The 20007-nt window shown below is 42.5% G+C and overlaps 1 protein-coding gene across 1 annotated transcript in view; it reads right to left on the bottom strand.

Annotated features, from left to right (window-relative positions):
- Nucleotides 1–20007, bottom strand: part of LOC142148180 (phospholipid-transporting ATPase IK-like) — a 460892-nt gene that overhangs the window by 213220 nt on the left and 227665 nt on the right. Inside the window, exons 11-12 of the mRNA XM_075204771.1 lie at nt 19545–19633; nt 19281–19471 (exon numbers count right to left, since the gene is read on the bottom strand). Of these exons, the coding sequence (XP_075060872.1) occupies nt 19281–19471; nt 19545–19633 (280 nt within the window). The remainder of the gene's footprint in view (nt 1–19280; nt 19472–19544; nt 19634–20007) is intronic.

The raw sequence follows: 20007 nt of genomic DNA, 5'->3' as shown, positions 1-20007 counted from the left end.
TGTGTCTATTTGTCTGATTATTTGCGGGTCTGAGTGGAAATATGCATAGTAGGACGTGTAAAAATGTCACTACAAAGTCAATCATATTATCACATTAGGATCACTCCTTTCATTATGTTCAACTTTCCATTTATCCAAAATACTATTGCTTACAGTTTTATTAAGTCTTATGAAAGGGGACTTTGTAATTGGTCTAATTTAAAAGTCAAATGATTAACGTATAAACATATTTTAATTTTAGGATTATAACTAGTGTCTTTAATGGTTTTATGAAGTCTGCTTGCAGAGCTTATTGTTCTTACAGTTCCATTGTTTTCTTTCTCTTCCGTACAATTTCTTTATTTCATCCTAGAGATTTCCCTAACAATGTTATAATAATCCACATTAGTGTGTGTCCATGTGTATGAGAAATGTATTAGTGTGTGTCCGTTTGTTGCTATTGATTTAACATCTGGCTGGATGGGAAGGGGAGGCTAGAGTATTCTCTCATGGCTGTTTTTTTCATATTTTTTGCACCTATCCTTTTTTCGCAAACAGTAGCCTACATTCCAGGTTTGAGACAAGGAAATACTGAGCTTAATACACAAGGGGGCTGTTGCCTATAGCAACCAATCAGATTCTAGTTATCATTTATTTAGTACATTCTACAAAATGACAGCTAGAACCTGATTGGTTGCTATAGGCAACATCTCCAATTTTTCAAATCCGCAGTTTAGTAAATATATCCCCCAAGAATTGAAAGCTGAAAGAACAGGTAGGAGAGAGCAGTACAGCTGCCAACTTTTCTGATTCTGGTTGGACAGTCCTGATTTTGGATGACTGCCCCGTTTTACACTGATCTAGGTGCTGGGGCCCAGACTGTGCACTTTTTGCATACACTACATTCTACGCTAAAATATGGCACCAGCCATATCCTAAGCCAACACACTCGGATGGCTGGTTACACACACTATAAAGATATATATATATATATATATATATATATATAGACAGAAGCACTGTGAAGGAAGTGAATGGCAGGTATATAAGTCCTAGATTCCTGTCATTTGTATTTTAAATTACCAGAGAGATTGTTTAGGTGTGTGGGAAAAGCTTTCCAGTGCAGGTTTGACAGCACACTAATTAGGAGCTGCACCTGTGTGCTGCCTGTAAAAGGCTGCAGCTCTGATCACTCTCTCTCTCTCACTGTCTGGGGATGAGGTCAGAAGGCTCCTGAGAGAAACTGCAACTTTGATCTGTAAGTTGCATTATTTGGTTTAAGTGAGGGACACTAGGCCCCTCACTCTAGAGAGTGAATACCTCTGTATAAGTTAGTAGCCAGACGGCTTGGATTTTATTTATATTTTGTTCTGTTTGCAAGCTGGTGACTAAAAATAACTGATGCTATTGAACTTGAAACACTGGATTCATGCAATTTATCTGGCTGAAGTGCAATCGTCCATCCCAGAGGATGGCATCCCCAATACGATCTTGTCACATATGGTAGAGAATGCAAGCATTGCGCTTTAATTTCAGCCAAAAAGAGACTGTGTGAAAATTTAAAGAGACAGGCACCTGATTTTGAGAAAGACTGTATATCACGTCTTATGAACCCTAATACGGGAGTCTGTCTGCTGACTAAGGAGGTTATGTTCTGCCCTTCCCCTGCATCGGGGGGAAACATGGAGGATTTGCTTAAAATGCTGATAGAAGTTACCAGTGGGGAGCAGTAAGCACTTGAGGAGTCCTGGAGAAAACAGCAGCTAGCCATTGAGGAAACCCAGAGGCAACTGTAAGCAGATATTGAGGAGTCCCAGAGGCAAAAACAGGCAGCTATCGTGACTCTGCAGGCAGCCATTGACGAGGCCTGGAGGCAACATCACCAAGACCGCCAAGACCTAAAAGAGGTGGTGTAGTGTTTTGCAGCCATGTCTGGCAAGACTTCTCCGGAAGTCACAACTAGCTCCAGTTCTATACCGGCTAGTTATTTTCTTCAAAAGATGACCAAGGAAGATGATGTAGAAGCCTATTTAACAACTTTTGAGAGAACTGTTGAAAGAAAAAGACTGTTCTACAGTTCAGTGGGCCGGCCTATTGGCCTCCTTCCTATCTGGGGACTCGCAAAAGGTATACTTTGATTTAAGTATTGCTGATGCCAAGGACTATAATAAATTAAAGGCGGAAATTCTGACCCCTTTGGGTGTCACAATGTCTGCCCTTGTGCAAAGAATACATTGCTGGGGATACCAGGTAGATAAATCTCCCTGCTCTCAGATGCATGACCTAATCCACCTCACTATAAAATGGTTACAACCTGAGACTTTGACAGGCCCCCAAATTGTGGAAAGAATCGTGATGGATCAATATCTACGGTCGCTGCCTGCAGGTCTGTGCAGGTGGGTAAGCCACAGGAAACTCAAAACAGCAGACCAGCTTGTAGAGATGGTTGAGAGGTATCTGGCAGCCGAGGAACTGAGGAATATATCCCACTGGCCCCTAGTTCCGCTATGCCAATCTCCAGTGACTTCTGGTATGATTGTTCCAGGGGAAAAGGGTGCTGGGCGGTGGAATGAACTGAAATATCCAGAGACTGAAGGCCGGGAACCTGGAGATTGGCCATTTATGCCAGAAGGTTCCAGCCTTGTATAAGACTTGATAAAAATGTGATAAGATATGTTAGATGTGGTGACTTAGGCCATATTGCTGCTAATTGTTCACTTACCTCTGAACCTATGCAATGTGATACTATCTCTGTACTTACGTACAGTGCAGAGTAGCTTTCTTTGCCCAGCTGGCCTGCACTGCAGACCGACACTGAGCAAGACAAACAAATGTGTGTAATTATCATAGAAGGCAAATGTGTAAAGACTCTACTAGATTCTGGTATCATGGTGACACTTTTTAAAGCCGAGTTGGTAAGCCCCTTAAAACATCAAGGGAAAAGTGTTGGGGTAACCCGTATACATGGGGATACTCGGTATTATACTACCGCTGAAGTGAACATAGAAACACAGTGTGGTTTTGTGGTATTTACTGTTGGATAAGTTCCTTGTTTTGGGTTTGATGCAATAGTGAGGCGAGATTTTTCCCACTTCTGGAGCTGTGGCAAACCCACTTGGTTAGACAAACAAATAGCCCAGACCCGTGTGATAATGTTACAGATACAGTGGTGGTGGGATTGGTCCCAGAGTCTGACGTGTTCCTTTTCTCAAATATGCTCAGGGATTTTGAAAGAAATTTGGGCAGCAGTAGAGCTCAGGACAATGTACTGAAGGAAGAAATGTTGTTGAACCAGTTGACTGTATGCCTAAATTTGAAGTGAGAAAAGATATGTATGCATTTAAAGGACCCCACTCTGTTAAAGGCTAGAGAAAATGTAAAAATGATTGATGGAAAACCACTAGAACTCGATAGTGGGTTGCCATACCGTCACATGGCCATAGATCAAGGGTTGTTGTATCAAATGTCCAAAAAGGGTGAGAATATTGTGGAACAACTAATAGTTTCTAAGACTTATAGGAGAAAGGTGCTAGACCTGGCTCATGGTCACATAACTGCAGGGCATCTAGGGGTAGAAAAAACCTCAGAAAGAATATTGCAGGATTTTTTTGTGGCCGGGGTCCATAAAGATGTGTCTAACTATTGCGTGTCCTGCCCTGAGTGTCAATACCATGCTTCTAGGCCATACTTTAAAAGTCCACTTGTCCCGTTACCCATTATTGAGGGACCGTTTGCAAAGATAGCTTGGATTTGGTAGGTCCTTTACTGAAGTCTGCCCGGGGGCATCAATATGTTCTGGTGATAATAGATTACGCTACCAGGTACCCGGAAGAGATCCCATTACGTAAGATCCGAAGAATAGTCAAAGGCAAGCCAGGAGTCAGGAAACCAGAACTGGCAGCAAAGTACCAAAACGAAATGTAAAGGAAGGTCAGAGGAGACAGCCGGGTTACAACAGGACCAAATACTGGATACAGACAATGTGCTGGAACAGGTGGGAACCAATATTCTGGCACCCTAGTGGTGCCAGAGGGTGCCTAATATAGATTGCTGAGAGCCCTGATAGGTGTGCGCGGAATTGGTGGTCAGAGACGCTGCCCACGGACAGGTGAGGTGTCCCGTTGCCTAGCAATGGGGATGCGATGTCCTTATGCGCATAGCCCCAGACAGGAACCAGGAAGCGTCCAGTTGCTAGGCAACGGGACGCAATGATCGGGGCAAGACAGGCGGCCGTCTCCAGCACTTAGTGTGATTGCGGAGACGGTGCCTGACAGGGAGTTGGTGTATAAAGAGATTTAAAAAATGTTAGAATTAGATGTAATTAAAGAGTCACATAGTGAATGGTCAAGTCCCATTGTGGTCATTCCGAAGCCTAATGGGAGTTAACGCTTTTGCAATGACTTTCGTATACTAAATGAGGTGTCTAAGTTTGATGCATATCCAATGCCTCGGGTGGATGAGCTTATTGAAATGTTGGGTAATGCACGGTATTTAACCACTCTAGACCTATCCAAACTTACTGGCAGATACCGTTGACAGACTGAGCCAGAGGGTCACTTCCAGTATAAGAGGTTACCATTTGTATTACATGGTCAACATCTCTGACCGCCGACAGGTGAGGCGTCCCATTGCCTAGCAACAGGGACGCAATGTCCTTCTGTGCATGTGCGCACAGCGTAAACTCAGACAGGATCCGTCCCATTGCGAGGCAATCGGTCGCAATGATCGGGGCAAGACAGGCGGCTGTCTCCAGCAATTAGTGAGAGATCGCGGAGACGGCACCTGCGAGTACCCCTCTCCCTTCACTCTGGGACAGAACGAAGAGCAGACTGGTCTTTTTCGGAAACTTGGAGAGAAGATGAGGTGTGTGCAAGTCCTTCTTGTCGACCCAAGATCTCTCTTCCGGGCCGTAACCTTTCCAATGGACTAGAAACTGTATTCTGCCTCGAATGGAAGAAGAATCCAAGGTACTTTTTAACTCATACTCGTCACCCAGGACAGACATGATGGGAAGAGGTGGAAGATGCCTTTTAGAAAATTCATTGTGTATTAAAGGTTTAAGTAGGGATATATGAAAGGAATTATGCACATGGAGAGAGGGAGGTAAACAGAGTTTGTAAGTAACAGCATTGATAATGTGCGAGATGCTGAAGGGACCAATATAGTGGGGTGCAAACTTCATAGATGGTACACTGAATTTGAAGTTATGGATGGATAGCCACAACTTATCCCCTACAGTCATGGCCAAAAGTGTTGAGAATGACACAAGTATTGGTTTTCACAAAGTTTACTGCTTCAGTGTTTTTAGACCTTTTTTTTTCAGATGTTGCTGTGGTATACTGAAGTAAAATTATAAGCATTTCATACAAGTGTCAAAGGCTTTTATTGACAATAAAATTGAAATATCCCCCATACATGAATAGTCTAAGGATGCTTTACTGTTGGCATGACACAGGACTGATGGTAATGTTCATCTTTCCTTTTTCGGACAAGTGTTTTTCCAGATGCCCCAAACAATCTGAAAGGGGATTGATCAGAGAAAATGACTTTACCCCAGTCCATAGCAGTCCAATCCCTGTACCTTATGCAGAATATCAGTCTGTTTTTCCTGGAGAGAAGTGGCTTCTTTGCTGGCCTTCTTGACACCAGGCCATCCTTCAAAAGTCTTCGCCTCACTGGTGCGTGCAGATGCACTCACACCTGCCTACTGCCATTCCTGAGCAAGCTCTGCTCTGGTGGTGCATGATTCTCCAGGCAAATCAACTGTAGGAAACGGTCCCAGCGCTTGCTGGATGTTCTTGGGTGCCCTGAAGCTTGCTTTACAACTATTGAACTTCTCTCCTTGAAGTTATTGATGATCCGATAAATGGTTGATTTAAGTGATTTACTAGCAGCAATATCCTTGCCTGTGAAGCCCTTTTTGTGCAAAGCAATGATGACTGCATGTGTTTCCTTGCAGATAAACATGGTTAACAGAGGAAGAACAATGAATTCAAACACCACCCTCATTTTAAAGCTTCCAGTCTGTTATTCTAACTCAACCAGCATGACAGAGTGATCTCCAGCCTTGTCCTCGTCAACACTCTCACCTGTGTTAACAAGAGAATCACTGACCTGATGTCACTTGGTCCTTTTGTGGCAGGGCTGAAATGCAGTGGAAATGTTGTTTTTGGGATAAAGTTCATTGTCATGGCAAAGAGGGACTTTGAAATTAATTGCAATTCATCTGATCACTCTTTATAATATTCTGAAGTATGTGCAAATTGCCATCATAAAAAGTTAGCCAGCAGACTTTATGAAAAATAATATTTGTGTCATTTTCAAAACTTTTGGCCATGACTGTACATGAAGAACTGGATGGCTTTTGCGATCCGCAAAGTGTTTGTACCGGTTGGCGGCTTGTACCAATTAGTCCTGTACATGGGTCCAGATCCTGGAAAAGTCACAAACAATTCCTTGGACAGCATGTATGGATATAATGGATTCATCAGAGAAGATAGGTAAAGTAGGGTGTCTGCCAAAGATGTTAAAGAATGGGGATGCTCCGGGGGATTCGTGCTGATGGTTATCTGCCCAAATAAGATGATCACTCCAGGAGGCTTGATGATCGGAGTAATAGCAGCAGAAAAAGGTCTCCAAATCCTGGTTGACCTGCTCAGTTTGACCATTGGTCTGAGGATGGTAGCCCGAGAAAAAAATTTAGCTGGATCCCAAGATGACTACGAAAAGTTCTCCAAAACTTGGAAATAAATTGTTCTCCCCGATCATAAATGATCTCCACGGGGCAACCATGAAGACGAAAGATATTCCTGATAAAAAGAAGGGCAAGTTCTGTGGCAAAAGGTAACTTCTTAAGAGGGACGAAGTGTGCCCACTTAGAGAAATGGTGCATCACCACCCAAATGGGGGTCTTGTGGCGGGCACAAACGTCACGGCCTGCTACGAATTTGTGGACATCGGAGCTTAAGGAAAGCTACCAATAATTACGTGATAGGAGAGCAATGGTTTGCTTGGTGCCAGCATGACCGGTAAATCTGGAGTCGTGAGCCCAAGCTATAGGTTTGGGATGAAGGTGAACATCCACGAAGGAATGCCCAATGGGAGGTGTCTTCGTAGAGGACTTGGTCAAAGCTAGAATCTTTAGTGGACTAATGATAGGTTTAGGATCAGGAGGGCAGGAATCAGACGGATCAAAAGACCTAAAGAGGCCATCGGCCCTGGCATTCTTGGAACCAGCGTAAAAGGTCAGGATTAGTTGGAATCGGGGGGAAAAAGAGTGACCAACAGGCCTGCCGAGGATTCAGACATTGCGCTGACTGTAAATAGGTAAGATTCTTATGATCCGTAAATACAGTAATTGGTTGGAGAGCCCCCTCCAGAAGATACCGCCATTCCTCCAGAGCTACCTTGATTGCGATAAGTTAATTATCACCGATGTCATAGTTAGCCTCGCAGGAAGAGAATTTCTTGGAGAGGAATCCACAAGGAGAGAAGGTGCCAGCAGAATTCTTCTGTGAAAGAACTGCCCGACAGAAGAAAAGTCCACTTCAAGAAAAACAGTTGGTGCTGATCAGGTTGTCTCAGAATAGGAGCTGCTCAAAAGGCTTCCTTAAGGGATTTTAAGGCAAAAAATGCCTCTTGAGGCCAGTCTTTCACATGTCCTCCTTTGCGGGTGAGAGAAGTGATAGGTGCGATTAAGGAGGAAAAGTTTTTAATGAACTGTTGGCAATAATTACAGAAACCGATGAAACACTGAGTGGCTTTAGGGCCAGAGTTTTGAGGCCAATCAAGAATAGCCCTCACTTTCTTGGGGTCCATCTGGAACCCCACACCAGAAGTATCCGAGTAAAGGTACTTCTGATTGTTCAAACAGGCATTTTTCCAACTTACAATACAGGTGGTATTGAACAACCTTGAAATGCTCCCAGTGTGAGGAAAGGTGTTGAGTAAAGATCAAAATATTGTTGAGGTAGACAACCATGAATAATATAACAGGTCTCGAAAGATCTCGTCAATAAATTCCTGGAAGACCTTCGGGGCATTGCACAGTCCAAAGGGCATAACAAGGTACTTGTAGTGCCCATTCCTGGTATTAAAAGTGGGCTTTCATTCTTTGCTTTTATGAATCCGAATCAAGTTGTAGGCTCCCCTGAGATCTAATTTAGTAAAAATCTGGGAGCCATAGATGCGGTCGAAAAGCTCTGATATAAGAGGAAGAGGATATCGATTCTCAAATGTTATAGCATTCAACTTATGGTAGTCAATACAAGGCCTGAGAGATCCGTCTTTCTTTTTAGCAAAAAAGAATCATGCACCAGATCAACGGATAAAACCGCGTTCAAGGTTTTTGGAAATGTAATCAGCCATGGCCTGAGTCTCTGGTAAGGATAGCAGAAACAATCTGCACTAGAATCAGCAATAATATTGTATATCTTGATGGTACCAAATGGATACATAAATAAGATACAAATGTAACAATAATGTAAATCAATAACACAGTAGATCCAGACCCTATTTGTGCATATGTGGTCAACAAGTTCTTAGGGAATATTATACCCAAAATGATTAGGACTCAAGACCTATGCAGACATAAGTAGGAAAGAACCATATAGATAGTCAGTATTCTTAGGCTCACGGACTCATGATAAGGAAATGTTCCAATATGCCAATATGCCGCTAGCATGTAACTCACGGTTTTCGCTGAAGACACTTTTTTATTATCAGCTAGGCTGTACACATATATTCCCGAAGTCCTCGCTTCTTAGAGCTGTGACGATTTGCCACTGAGCAGCGGTCAGGTGACTGTGGGTGCGCACCCTATTAAGGTCTTATGAGACAAATTGAAGGATAAAAAGTTCCTAAAGAAGTTGGTTCCTTCCAATAAAGTGATATACACTGTCAGATTCGGGTCTCTTAGATCCACGGGTATGTGATAGATAGTTTCGTCCGATAGATGCAGACTGTTTTGCTTTGAAAAAGTCTGCATCTGTCGGACGAAACGCGTCAGGGGTCTATCACAAATCCGTGGATCTAAAATACCCGAATCTGACAGTGTATATCACTTTATTGGCTCCCTAGTGGTTCCAGAGGCTGCCTAATATAGATGACTGAGAGCCCTGAGAGGTGGGCGCGGAATAGGTGGTCAGAGACACTGACCGCTGACAGGTGAGACGTCCCCTTGCCAAGCAACGGGAATGTGATGTCCTTATGCGCATGACCCCAGACAGGATCCAGAAAGCGTCCCATTGCTAGGCAACGGGACGCGATGATCGGGGCAAGAAAGGTGGCCGTCTCCTGCACTTAGTGAGATTGCGGAGATGGCGCCTGACAGGGAGTTGTTGTCTAAAGAGATTTCAAAAATTTTAGAATTAGATGTAATTGAAGAGTCACATAGTGAATGGTCAAGTCCCATTGTGGTCATTCTGGAGCCTGATGGTAGTTAAAGCTTCTGCAATGACTTTGTAAACTAAATGAGGTGTCTAAGTTTGATACATACCCAATGCCTCGGGTGGATGAGCTTATTGATATGTTGGTACTACATTGTTTTTAACTACTGTAGACCTAACCAAACTTACTGACAGGTACCATTGACAGGCAGAGCCAAGAGAACACAGCTTTTCTGCCTTGGAGGGTCTCTTCTCTTTCAGTATAAGAGGTTACCATTTGGGTTACATGGGGCACCTGCCACATTTCAATGAATGATAGATAAGATTCTAAAGCCCCATAGACATTATACTGCAGCGCACCTTGATGTAGTCATCCATAGTCCCAATTGGCAATCCCACCTGCCCAGGGTAAAAGCAAGTGTCATTTAGGAATGGAGGAGGTAAAATCCCTGTAGAGCATAGACCAGGAGTTCATTGTTTAGGGACTACAAGTGTTCCGCCCCACTGGGCAGGTCAAAAAAGTGGGGTGAGGAATATGTGGGAAAAGTGACTGGCAGGTATATAAGTCCTAGTCCTGTAATTTGTATTTTAAAACACCAGAGAGATTGTTTAAGAGTGTGGTAAAGCTTGCCAGAGTAGGTTTCACAGCACACTAATTAGGAGTTACACTTGTGTGCTACTTGTTAAAGGCTGCAGCTCTGGTCTCGCTATCTCTCTCACTGTTGGGGAGGAGGTCAGATGGCTCCTGAGAGAAAATGCAACTTTCATCTGTGAGTTTCATTTTTTGGTTTAAGTGAGAGACACTAGGCCCTCACTCTAGGGAGGGAATACCTCTGTATTAGTTAGTAGCCAGAAGGCTAGGATTTTGTTTATATTTTGTTATGTTTGCAAGCTGGTGACTAAAAGTAGCTGAGGCTATTGAACCTGAAACACTGGATTCATGCGATTTATCTGGCTGAAGTGCAACCGTCCCCAGAGGAAGGCATCCCCAATACGATCTTGCCACATATGGTGGAGAAGGCAAGCATTGCACTTTAATTTCAGCCAAAACGAAACTGTGTGAAAATGTAGACACAGGCACCCAATTTTGGGAAAAGATGTGTGTATGTATATATATATATATATATATATATATATATATTATATATATATATATTGTACCAAAGGGAGGCATTTATCCGACAATATGCAAAGAAAACATACAAGCAGAGTAAGACATTGGCACAGTTATGCACCTAGATTCAGGTTACACCAAGTAAAGACTCATGTGTAGTTTAAAGTTGGTTAACTTACATGATTTAAAAGCTCCATCCTCTCAGCAAACAGACAGGGTGTGTCTGTTAGTTGAAACAGAGCCAGTGATGGGCGTTTTCTCTTAAAGAGAAGGTGGGTGTGTCACCTGTCCATCAAGCTAAGGCTGGGGGAGCAGTATCATGTATAAAAGTTTGTTTGTGCCATTTGTTCACTGAGACCAACGCTGGGAAAGCTGGCTGGTCCTGAGAGAGAGCTGGTCTATGTATAGCTAGCATTTAGGGTCTCCATAATTGCTGTGAAAGTATACGGTGTCAAAACATTTACCATCCTGACAATAAAGAACCATAAAAAGGAAGAAGTTGTTTGCGTGTGCTTCTGCAGTAGCGGGCTCTTGCCACAAGTGGTGTCAGGAGTGTGATACTCTGGGAAGCAAGTTTCCGCTACCCAACCCGCGCAGACGTCAACATGGAGGAAGTACTGAGAACGTGAATGTGGCCGGTGTGCAGCAACAGCAGCAAGCTCAGATGCTACGAGTTGCCGAGGCACAGGTGGAAAACACAAGGCTCTTAAGAGAAGAGTTAAGCCAGGTGAGGCATGAGAGAAATGAACCACTTGGTCCTGTTCTCCAGAAAATGTCGCCAGGTGATGACGTAGAAGCATATCTGGTGTCCTTTGAGAGACTTGCAAAAAGGGCAAAATGGCCTCCTAAAGATTGGGCTGAGAGGCTGGCGCCATATCTGACTGGTGAAGCTCAGCGAGCCTATATGGATCTAGATGAGGAACGGGACTCTGATTATCTGTACCTAAAGTCTGAGATATTGGCTCGCATTGGAGTTTCCAGGCCAGGCCGAGCCCAGCACTATCACCAATGGAGCTATGATAAAGAAAAACCGGTCAGAGCGCAAGTGGCTGGGCTTTCTAAAATTTTAAAGAAATGGCTAAAGCCTGAGGAGAATTCGCCATCTCGGATTATTGAAGTTCTGGCGATAGATCACTGCATCCGGGGGCTGAACCGCGATCTGCAAAGGTGGGTTCTGCAATCAGACCCACAAACTTATGAAGAGCTTGCCACCGTGGTAGAAAGGTTTTGTTTGCCACAGCAAATGACTAAAGAACCTGCATTTGTGCCAAAGCCGCTGCCACGCCAAAAGCCATGTTTGACAATCCTTGCTACAGGGCCCAATGGCAAAACTGCTACGGACAGAGGACCAGGTGCAAAGCTGTCTAATCTGAAGTGCTTTGAATGTTGTGAGCCAGGCCACTTTAAGGCAGAGTGTCCTAAACTACCGGAACCCATGGACTGTTCCGTGGCACATATTGGGCCTGCTTTTCCAAGCTGTTTTACCATGAGTCCCACATCAGGAAGTCCTTGTTTGTTCCAGGTGAATGTGCTAATCAAACAAAACCTTGTTCTGGCCTTGGTTGACTCGGGGAGTGAACTCTCATTGGTTTCCAGCTCTGCCTTACCCGAAACCATAACTTCTCGGTTGCCCAAGCTGAAGGTTCTTTGCGTACATGGCACGACAGAGGAGTATGAAAGAACAATACTACCAGTCACACTCAAAGACAAAACTGTTATGGTGGTATCTGCCATAGCACCTAAACTCCCATATCCACTCATTTTGGGGCGAGACTTCCCACTGTTTAATGAGGTCCTCGGTGAGCGGATCCGGCCGGACATGCCGGCTACTGATGCAACGGTCGGAAGCCCGGTCTTGAAGGAACGGCCTAAGAATCCACAACATCTGGACATCGATCTTTGGAAACCGCCAAACCGGAATGCCATCCTGGGAGACACAGCAGGAGTTCCACATAAGAATCCACCTGCAGGGAAACATGGACAGTCCAAACTAACATTGGTTGGTGATGACGCAGATGAGCCCACCCCGCCTGTCAGTGAGGATACGGACTGGTCCGCAATTCCAATTTTGTTTCCTCTGCAGGACTTTGCTCGAGATCAACTTAATGATTCCACTTTGGAACATGCCTTTAAAAGTGTGACTGAGGTAAATGGGGTAGCGAAAGCCGCCCAGCCTGCAGAAGGTATACCATATTTTATTGTTGAAAATAATTTCCTGTATAGAGTTGCTAATGTACAGGGGGAAAAAGTAGAACAATTTAATGGTTCCTCAGGTCCATGTACCCAAGTGTTAAAAGCAGCACACACACACACACACATGTCTGTGGGGGACACCTAGGGGAGGATAAAACACGGGAACGAGTTCTGCTTAGGTTTTACTGGCCCGGTGTACACATGGCAGTGAAAAAGTATTGCCGGTCCTGTCCCATTTATCAGAGAACCTGTCCCAAACCCATGTACAGGGCACCTCTCATTCCAATACCAATAGTACAAGTTCCTTTTGAACGGATAACTATGGACCTTGTGGGGCCACTGGAAAAATCCGCATGTGGGCACCAATATATACTAGTGGTGCTTGACTATGCATCCAGGTATCCAGAGGCAATTCCCGTATGAAACAAAGTCCAGCACCATAGCTAAGAAACTTGTGTTGATGTTTACGCGCTTGGGAATACCCAAATAAAATTCTCACAGATCAGGGTACTCCATTCATGTCCAAACTGATGAAGGACATGTGCCAGTTGCTAGGGGTTACGGCGCTTCAAACCTCTGTTTACCATCCACAAACAGATGGGTTGGTGGAACGCTTTAACCGCACATTAAAGCACATGCTCAGGAAAGCAGTGGCTCAAGAGAAAAAAGATTGGGACACTCTTATTCCCTATTTGATGTTTGCCATCCGTGAGGCACCTCAAGCTTCACAGGGTTTAGTCCCTTTGAGTTATTGTTTGGGAGACAGCCCAGGTGTATCTTGGATATGTTAAAAGAAGGGTGGGAGCAGCAAGGTCCCAGGGAGCCAAATCTGGTCCAATTTGTGTCCCAAATGTATGAGAGACTAGGAAAGATAGGGCCCATTGTGCAGCAACATGTAAAAGGGGCTCAGGAACGACAGAGGAAAAGTTATGATACAAGTGCTGTTGGTCAGTCTTTCAAGCCTGGGGACAAGGTCCTAGTCCTGGTTCCCACCCAGGAAAGCAAACTTTTCGCCCATTGGCAGGGTCCATATGAAGTTCTAGAGGCTGTCGGTCCTGTCAATTACAGAGTCCGCCAGTTAGGTAGGAGAAGGGAGGAGCAAATATATCATGTTAACCTCCTTAAACCTTGGCATGATGAGAAAACCTCTCCTCAGTTAGTGAGTACTGCCATTAAAAACTCTGAAGTGCCCATAGAGCCAGCTTTGTCCATTCAGCAGAGACAACAGACTGAAGAAATGATTCACCGGAACAGGGATGTCTTCTGTTCCATTCCTGGGCGCACTACCTTAATCGAACACGACATTGTCACTGCGCCAGGAGTCATTGTAAAGTAGAAGCCGTATCGTATTCCAGAAGCCAGATGGGTGGACGTGAGAAAGGAGGTCGAGAAGATGCTCCAGTTAGATGTGATTGAAGAGTCCACTAGTGAGTGGAATAGTCCCATTGTGCTTGTCCCGAAACCCAATGGGACAATTAGGTTCTGCAATGATTTTAGGCGCCTAAACAGTATGTCGCAGTTTTATGCCTATCCGATGCCAAGTGTGGATGAACTAGTGGAAAATCTTTGATCCTTGATCTAACCAAGGGTTATTGGCAAGTTCCCCTGACTTCCACGGCCAAGCCAAAGACTGCATTTTCCACCCCTGATGGTCTCTATCTATATAAAGTCCTACCCTGTGGGTTGCATGGGGCACCTGCCACCTTCCAAAGGGCCATGAATAAATTGCTACGACCGCACACAGCTTATGCAGCCGCTTACTTGGACGATATAGTGATTTACACCCCAGATTGGGGATCACATTTAGCCAAAGTTGAGGCGGTCTTAGCTTCATTAAGGTCAGCAGGGTTTACAGTTAACCCAGAGAAATGTGCCATAGCCATGAGAGAAGCCAAATATTTGGGGTACGTTGTTGGTCGAGGGCGTGTAAAACCCTAGCTAGACAAAGTTGAGGCAGTCAAAAATTGGGCAAGACCAGAGAAAAAGTCACAGTTAAGAACCTTTTTAGGCTTAGTAGGTTGGTTACTACAGGCGGTTTGTAAGCCACTTCGCCACTAGAGCTGCCCCACTTACGGACATGTTTAAAAAAAGTTGTCCAGATAGATTAACTTGGTCTGATTCTGCAGAAATCGCCTGGTCTGATCTTCGGTTAGCTCTTTGTTCCTCCCCAGTTCTTCAAGCACCGGATTTTACCCGGAGGTTCTTCCTCCAAACTGATGCTTCTGGTGTTGGCTTGGGTGCAGTCTTGTCACAGGAGAGGAATGGAGTAGAAAATCCTGTCCTGTACCTAAGTCGTAAGTTGCTTCCAAGGGAACAAAAATATGCCACTGTGGAGAAAGAATGTCTCGCCATAAAATGGGCTACAGAAGCTCTGCGCTATTATCTCCTAGGCAGAGAGTTCACCTTAATAACAGACCATGCACCATTGAGATGGATGCAGAGCAATCGGGAGGTAAATGCCAAGGTAACCCGCTGGTTCTTGGCACTACAACCTTTCAAGTTCTCAGTAGAACATAGACCTGGGATTCTGCACAATAATGCAGATGCATTGTCACGAAAATATGCGCTCCTCGCGAAGTCCGCGTCCCCCGACTTGGAGACGCTAGGGGGAGGGATATGTAACGAAGGGAGGCATTTATATGACAATATGCAAAGAAAACATACAAGCAGAGTAAGACATTGGCGCAGTTATGCACCTAGATTCAGGTTAAACCAAGTAAAGACTTATGTGTAGTTTAAAGTTGGTTAACTTACATGATTTAAAAGCTGCTCCCTCTCAGCAAACAGACAGGGTGTGTCTGTTAAGTGAAACAGAGCCTGTGATGGGCGTTTTCTCTTAAAGAGAAGGTGGGTGTGTCACCTGTCCATCAAGCTCTTGCCACAATATATATATATATATATATATATATATATATATATATATATATATATAATGTGTATATATATATACTCCTTACTCCAGTCTTATTAAGCAGTTGCTGTTTTATTCCAACATAATGTAAACGTAATATATTCCACGACTTTCTAACTAACTTTTCACTTGGGAGGAGTTTACAGCTGAAGAAAACAATGGGTCTTGCCTCATCCTTCACGCTCTAGGACAATACTGCCTCCAGACACATGCCGGAAACATCTGTCTGGAGAAATAACCTCTCCCTAAAGTTAGTTGCTTGTAGTACTGATGCAGTGCACAGGGCTTCTTTCAAATTTTCCCAGGCAACCTTCAAAGACAGACCAAATTAACCCGTTATTGTTGTTATTTTTAAAAAAATCTGTCAATGGGGCAGCTCGGGTGGCAAAACTTTTGACAAACCATCGGTAGTACCCAACCAACCCCAAGAAAGTCCAAAGATGGGATATATTTTATATATATATATATATATATATATATATATATATATATATATATATATTTATATAATTTTGTCGAAAAGAGACCTATTTGCCTCACCTCTCCTGCATAGTGATATTGACAGGTGAGGTCCTGGGGGAATCTGCAGCTTACTGTTGCAGACAGTGTTAAATATTTGCATAGTAAGACACCTAGGGGCATATTTAACAATGACCGCAAAACATGAAAGATAGTTTAATTATTATCGTATTGATAAGGATCGAACTATTTCTCATATTCATCAAAAAACCTACACAGGAACAGCAGTTGCAAAACACTGCTGTTCTTCTGAAGTGCAAAACTTACTTACCACTGCCCCTTTACTTCCGTAGAAGTTTGCGATCCACAGGGGGTCCTCTTCTCACTCCAGTGGGCATGTGTCGACTGAAAAACTCGGGCTTGCACACAAATATCCCTGCAATTCACTGTTGCAGAGAGAACAGTGTGTGACAGGCAGGGATCATGTAATCCCTCCGCACATGTGTTGTGAAGCCATGCTCTTCAGAACAGAGCTGAACAGTGTTGAAAACTATCAAAAATGGTAATGTACATTACCATAGGTGTAAAAGTATTTTCGAATGTTGCTAAATTGCAGTACATAGCAGTCCCCATAGACATCTATATTTGCATTTTTGAACAAAAATGCAAAGCAGCAAATGTTTGATATCTGCTGCAATGCAGTGTTTATAGATTAGGAAAATACTTAAATATGCATCTTTTCCCTGAAAACAGCTGTTTTAGTGGAATTGACATGTAAATTAAACTATAATAAATAGGCCCCTTAGGCTGAACTCATGGTCTAATAAGATGTAATTAGATTAAAGGGAGGAGCTTTGTGTATTTGAACCTGTCTTTTCAGCTGTAAGGTGTGACTGATGCTAAACAAGTTGTCCAGTGGCTAGAGAGATACACTGTGTTAGTTAACATTAGGGACACAACGTGGTGTAGGCAACTTGACATTGCCTACTGGTGTCATCCTGATGAGAATGTATGCTGTTAACGTGATGTGAACACACTAAAACACCATTTGATTTCAAGTTAGAAGCTGTTTGTGACTGATGACTGTGGGGTGTCAGTGTCACATGGGTGTCTGAATTTTTACCACACACACACACAGTTGTGGTCAACATTATTGGCACCTCTGAATGTGGTCTACAGATACTCATGTTTGGCTCAAAACTGCTTGGGATTAAACAATAATAATTGTGTTATAAATTAGAAATAAGAGTCACCTGTGATAAATTGTCAGTGCTCGCATTACATGAATTAACAAATGAATGATAGTTTTAATGTTTAAAAAAGGGCACTTTTTATTCCTTGTTACTTTGTCACAATGGTGATGAAAAGAGCGCTGTCTAAGAGCAACTGAAGTGTTATTATCACCAAATACAAGACCTTTAAAGTGTACAAGGCCATCTCTAAATACCTTTGCGTCCCAGTTTTAACAGTGTGCAATGTTATTTAAGAAGTTTACTACTCTTGAAACTGTAAAGAACCTCCCTGGATGTGGGGGGAATAAGGGAACTCGATTAGTGAAATCTTTGAAGGTTGACACAAACTGTGAAAAAAACACCATGTAAAACATCCAAAGAGCTAGAGACTGACCTGGAACAATCTGGAGTGATAGTTTGAACATGTACCATATGCCACACACTAAACCAAGAATGGTTTGAGGGGCGTAGGCCAATGCTCGAAAAAAGACATAAAAAGGAATGACTGATCCTTGACAAAAAGTACCTAGACAAACCACAATCCTTCTGGTCAAATGTTCTGTGGACAGACGAAAACAAAATAGAGCTCTTTGACAATGAAGGCCAGCGATTTGTTAATAGGTGACAAAATTAAGCTTTTAAGGAGAAGAACACCCTACCTACAGTTAAACATAGTGGAGGATCCATAATGTTGTGGGGCTGTTTTGCCCCCTCTGGTACTAGAGGCATTGACTGTATTGAATGAATCATGAAATCAGAGGATTACAAAGGCATTTTGGAGCAAAATGTGCTACCCAGTGTAAGAAAACAAGGGTTGGGTCAAAGATCATTGGTCCTCCAGCAAAATAAAGACCCAGAAAACACATCCAAAAGCACAAAAGAATGGTTGAAAATGTTAAAATTGACTGTTTTAAACTGGCCAGCAATAAGTCCTGATCTCAACCCAAATGAAAATATTTGGAGAGAGTTGAATCTGTCATTGGGAAAATGAATCCTGCAAACATTCAAGAGATTCAACAAATTGCAAAGGGAGAATGGGAAAAACTACCAACAGACAGGTGCAAGAAGATTATAGAGGACTACAAGAAACGTTATGAGGCAGTCATTGTTGCCAAATTTTATTTTCTCGTCTTTGAAAATACTACATGTAATTTGAAAAGGAATGTTTTTGGGTTCATAAATTGGACATGGACATCCTATTAAATGTTATGATCATATATTTACATTTATTTCTAAAGATATTGTACAGGTTATACAAAAAGTTCAAGGGTGCCAATAATGTTGACCAGGACTATATATACACATAGGTACTGGATCTTTTGTCTGTAAACCTCGAGAATGTTCCAAAAGTCAGAAATAAGAAAGTGAATAATTGCTGCTGTTTGATGATACTAGCATACACACAGACATGATCCCAAAGTGCCTCCTCCTACAGTTGCTGTGAGGAGCACAGCTAATCAATTTTATGGGGGTAGAATGCCAAGAACAGTGTGGGGAAAGAAAGCAGCAACCATTAAATGTCATGTATTATATTTTAAGCATGATGCTCCAATTTAAAGAAAATGTTAGACTTCTGCATTATCCAACACAAATAAATGGACAGACATACAGACCCTGTTATTTTACTTAAGGTAAGTGGGGAAATGAAAATGCCTTCTTTTCAGATGTTGCCACAGTTTGAAACCTATTGATTAGAGTTCTGACTCCAGACATACATATAAATATGTTGTTACAATTGTCAATGTTCATTTGAAAATAACATCTGATCTAATGAACATTGTAAGAAAAAATTGTGGAGTTATGTTTAGCTATGCCTGAGTGTAGAATATAATTTGTATTAACCAATTTCATAATGGTTTTAATTTATATTCACCCACATAAAAATGTAAAAAAATGTGTATCACAGTAATTATACATCACATCACGGAACAACCAGATCACTTTTAGTAGTAGTATCCAATAAAGGCAATTATTTGAAGAAAAGAACAGCTGCTTGTGTCACTCACGAGATGTACAGGACGAAAGGTATAAGTGTGCTCATAATACCAAAGTATCCCCAAAACAAATAAAAACCAATGGCAGAGGATGAAAGCTGAGAAATTCCAGGGATGTAAGAATGCTTTTCCTTGTACAAACTGTCCCAGATTCCAGCTCCAAGAGCCAAGACAAACGACACACAAATTAATAATAATGCGATCTGTGAACCAGAAAAACAGCTCATTAGAACCAAAAATTTCTCACTCAAATTTTATTATTATAAAATTACTTACAAAAACCACAAATTTGTTGATTATGGTGTCCATCTTTGTCCTCTTTATTGTCACTTTACCAGAATTTTTCATTATTTTTGTGTCAACTCCTGAAAGAAATTTAGCTTACAATAATGATATATTAAAAAAAAACAGTTTGGAAAAGGATGTGCAATTATGGAAGTAATTTGTACTATATTGAATTGGTGATTACATTTCTGTTTCAAAATAAATCTGCTCATAATGCTAATATTCCTGGAAAGAAAAAGATTTCAGATCTGTATTTTTATTTGATTTTTACTTACCATTTCTGGATATAGAGTATTTGTGCTCATCAAGGGATGCAAGTGACCTAATATTTTTTGCTCTGGGCATTCTGCATTGTGCAGAGAAGTCTTATTATATCATATTTGCCTACTCTATCGGAATGTCCGGGAGACTCCCAAATTCCAGGTAGGTCTCCCGGACTAATGGGAGAGCAGGC

Source organism: Mixophyes fleayi, chromosome 1, assembly GCF_038048845.1.
Source record: "Mixophyes fleayi isolate aMixFle1 chromosome 1, aMixFle1.hap1, whole genome shotgun sequence".
NCBI lineage: Eukaryota > Metazoa > Chordata > Amphibia > Anura > Limnodynastidae > Mixophyes > Mixophyes fleayi.
This window is presented reverse-complemented; position numbering and strand designations above follow the sequence as displayed.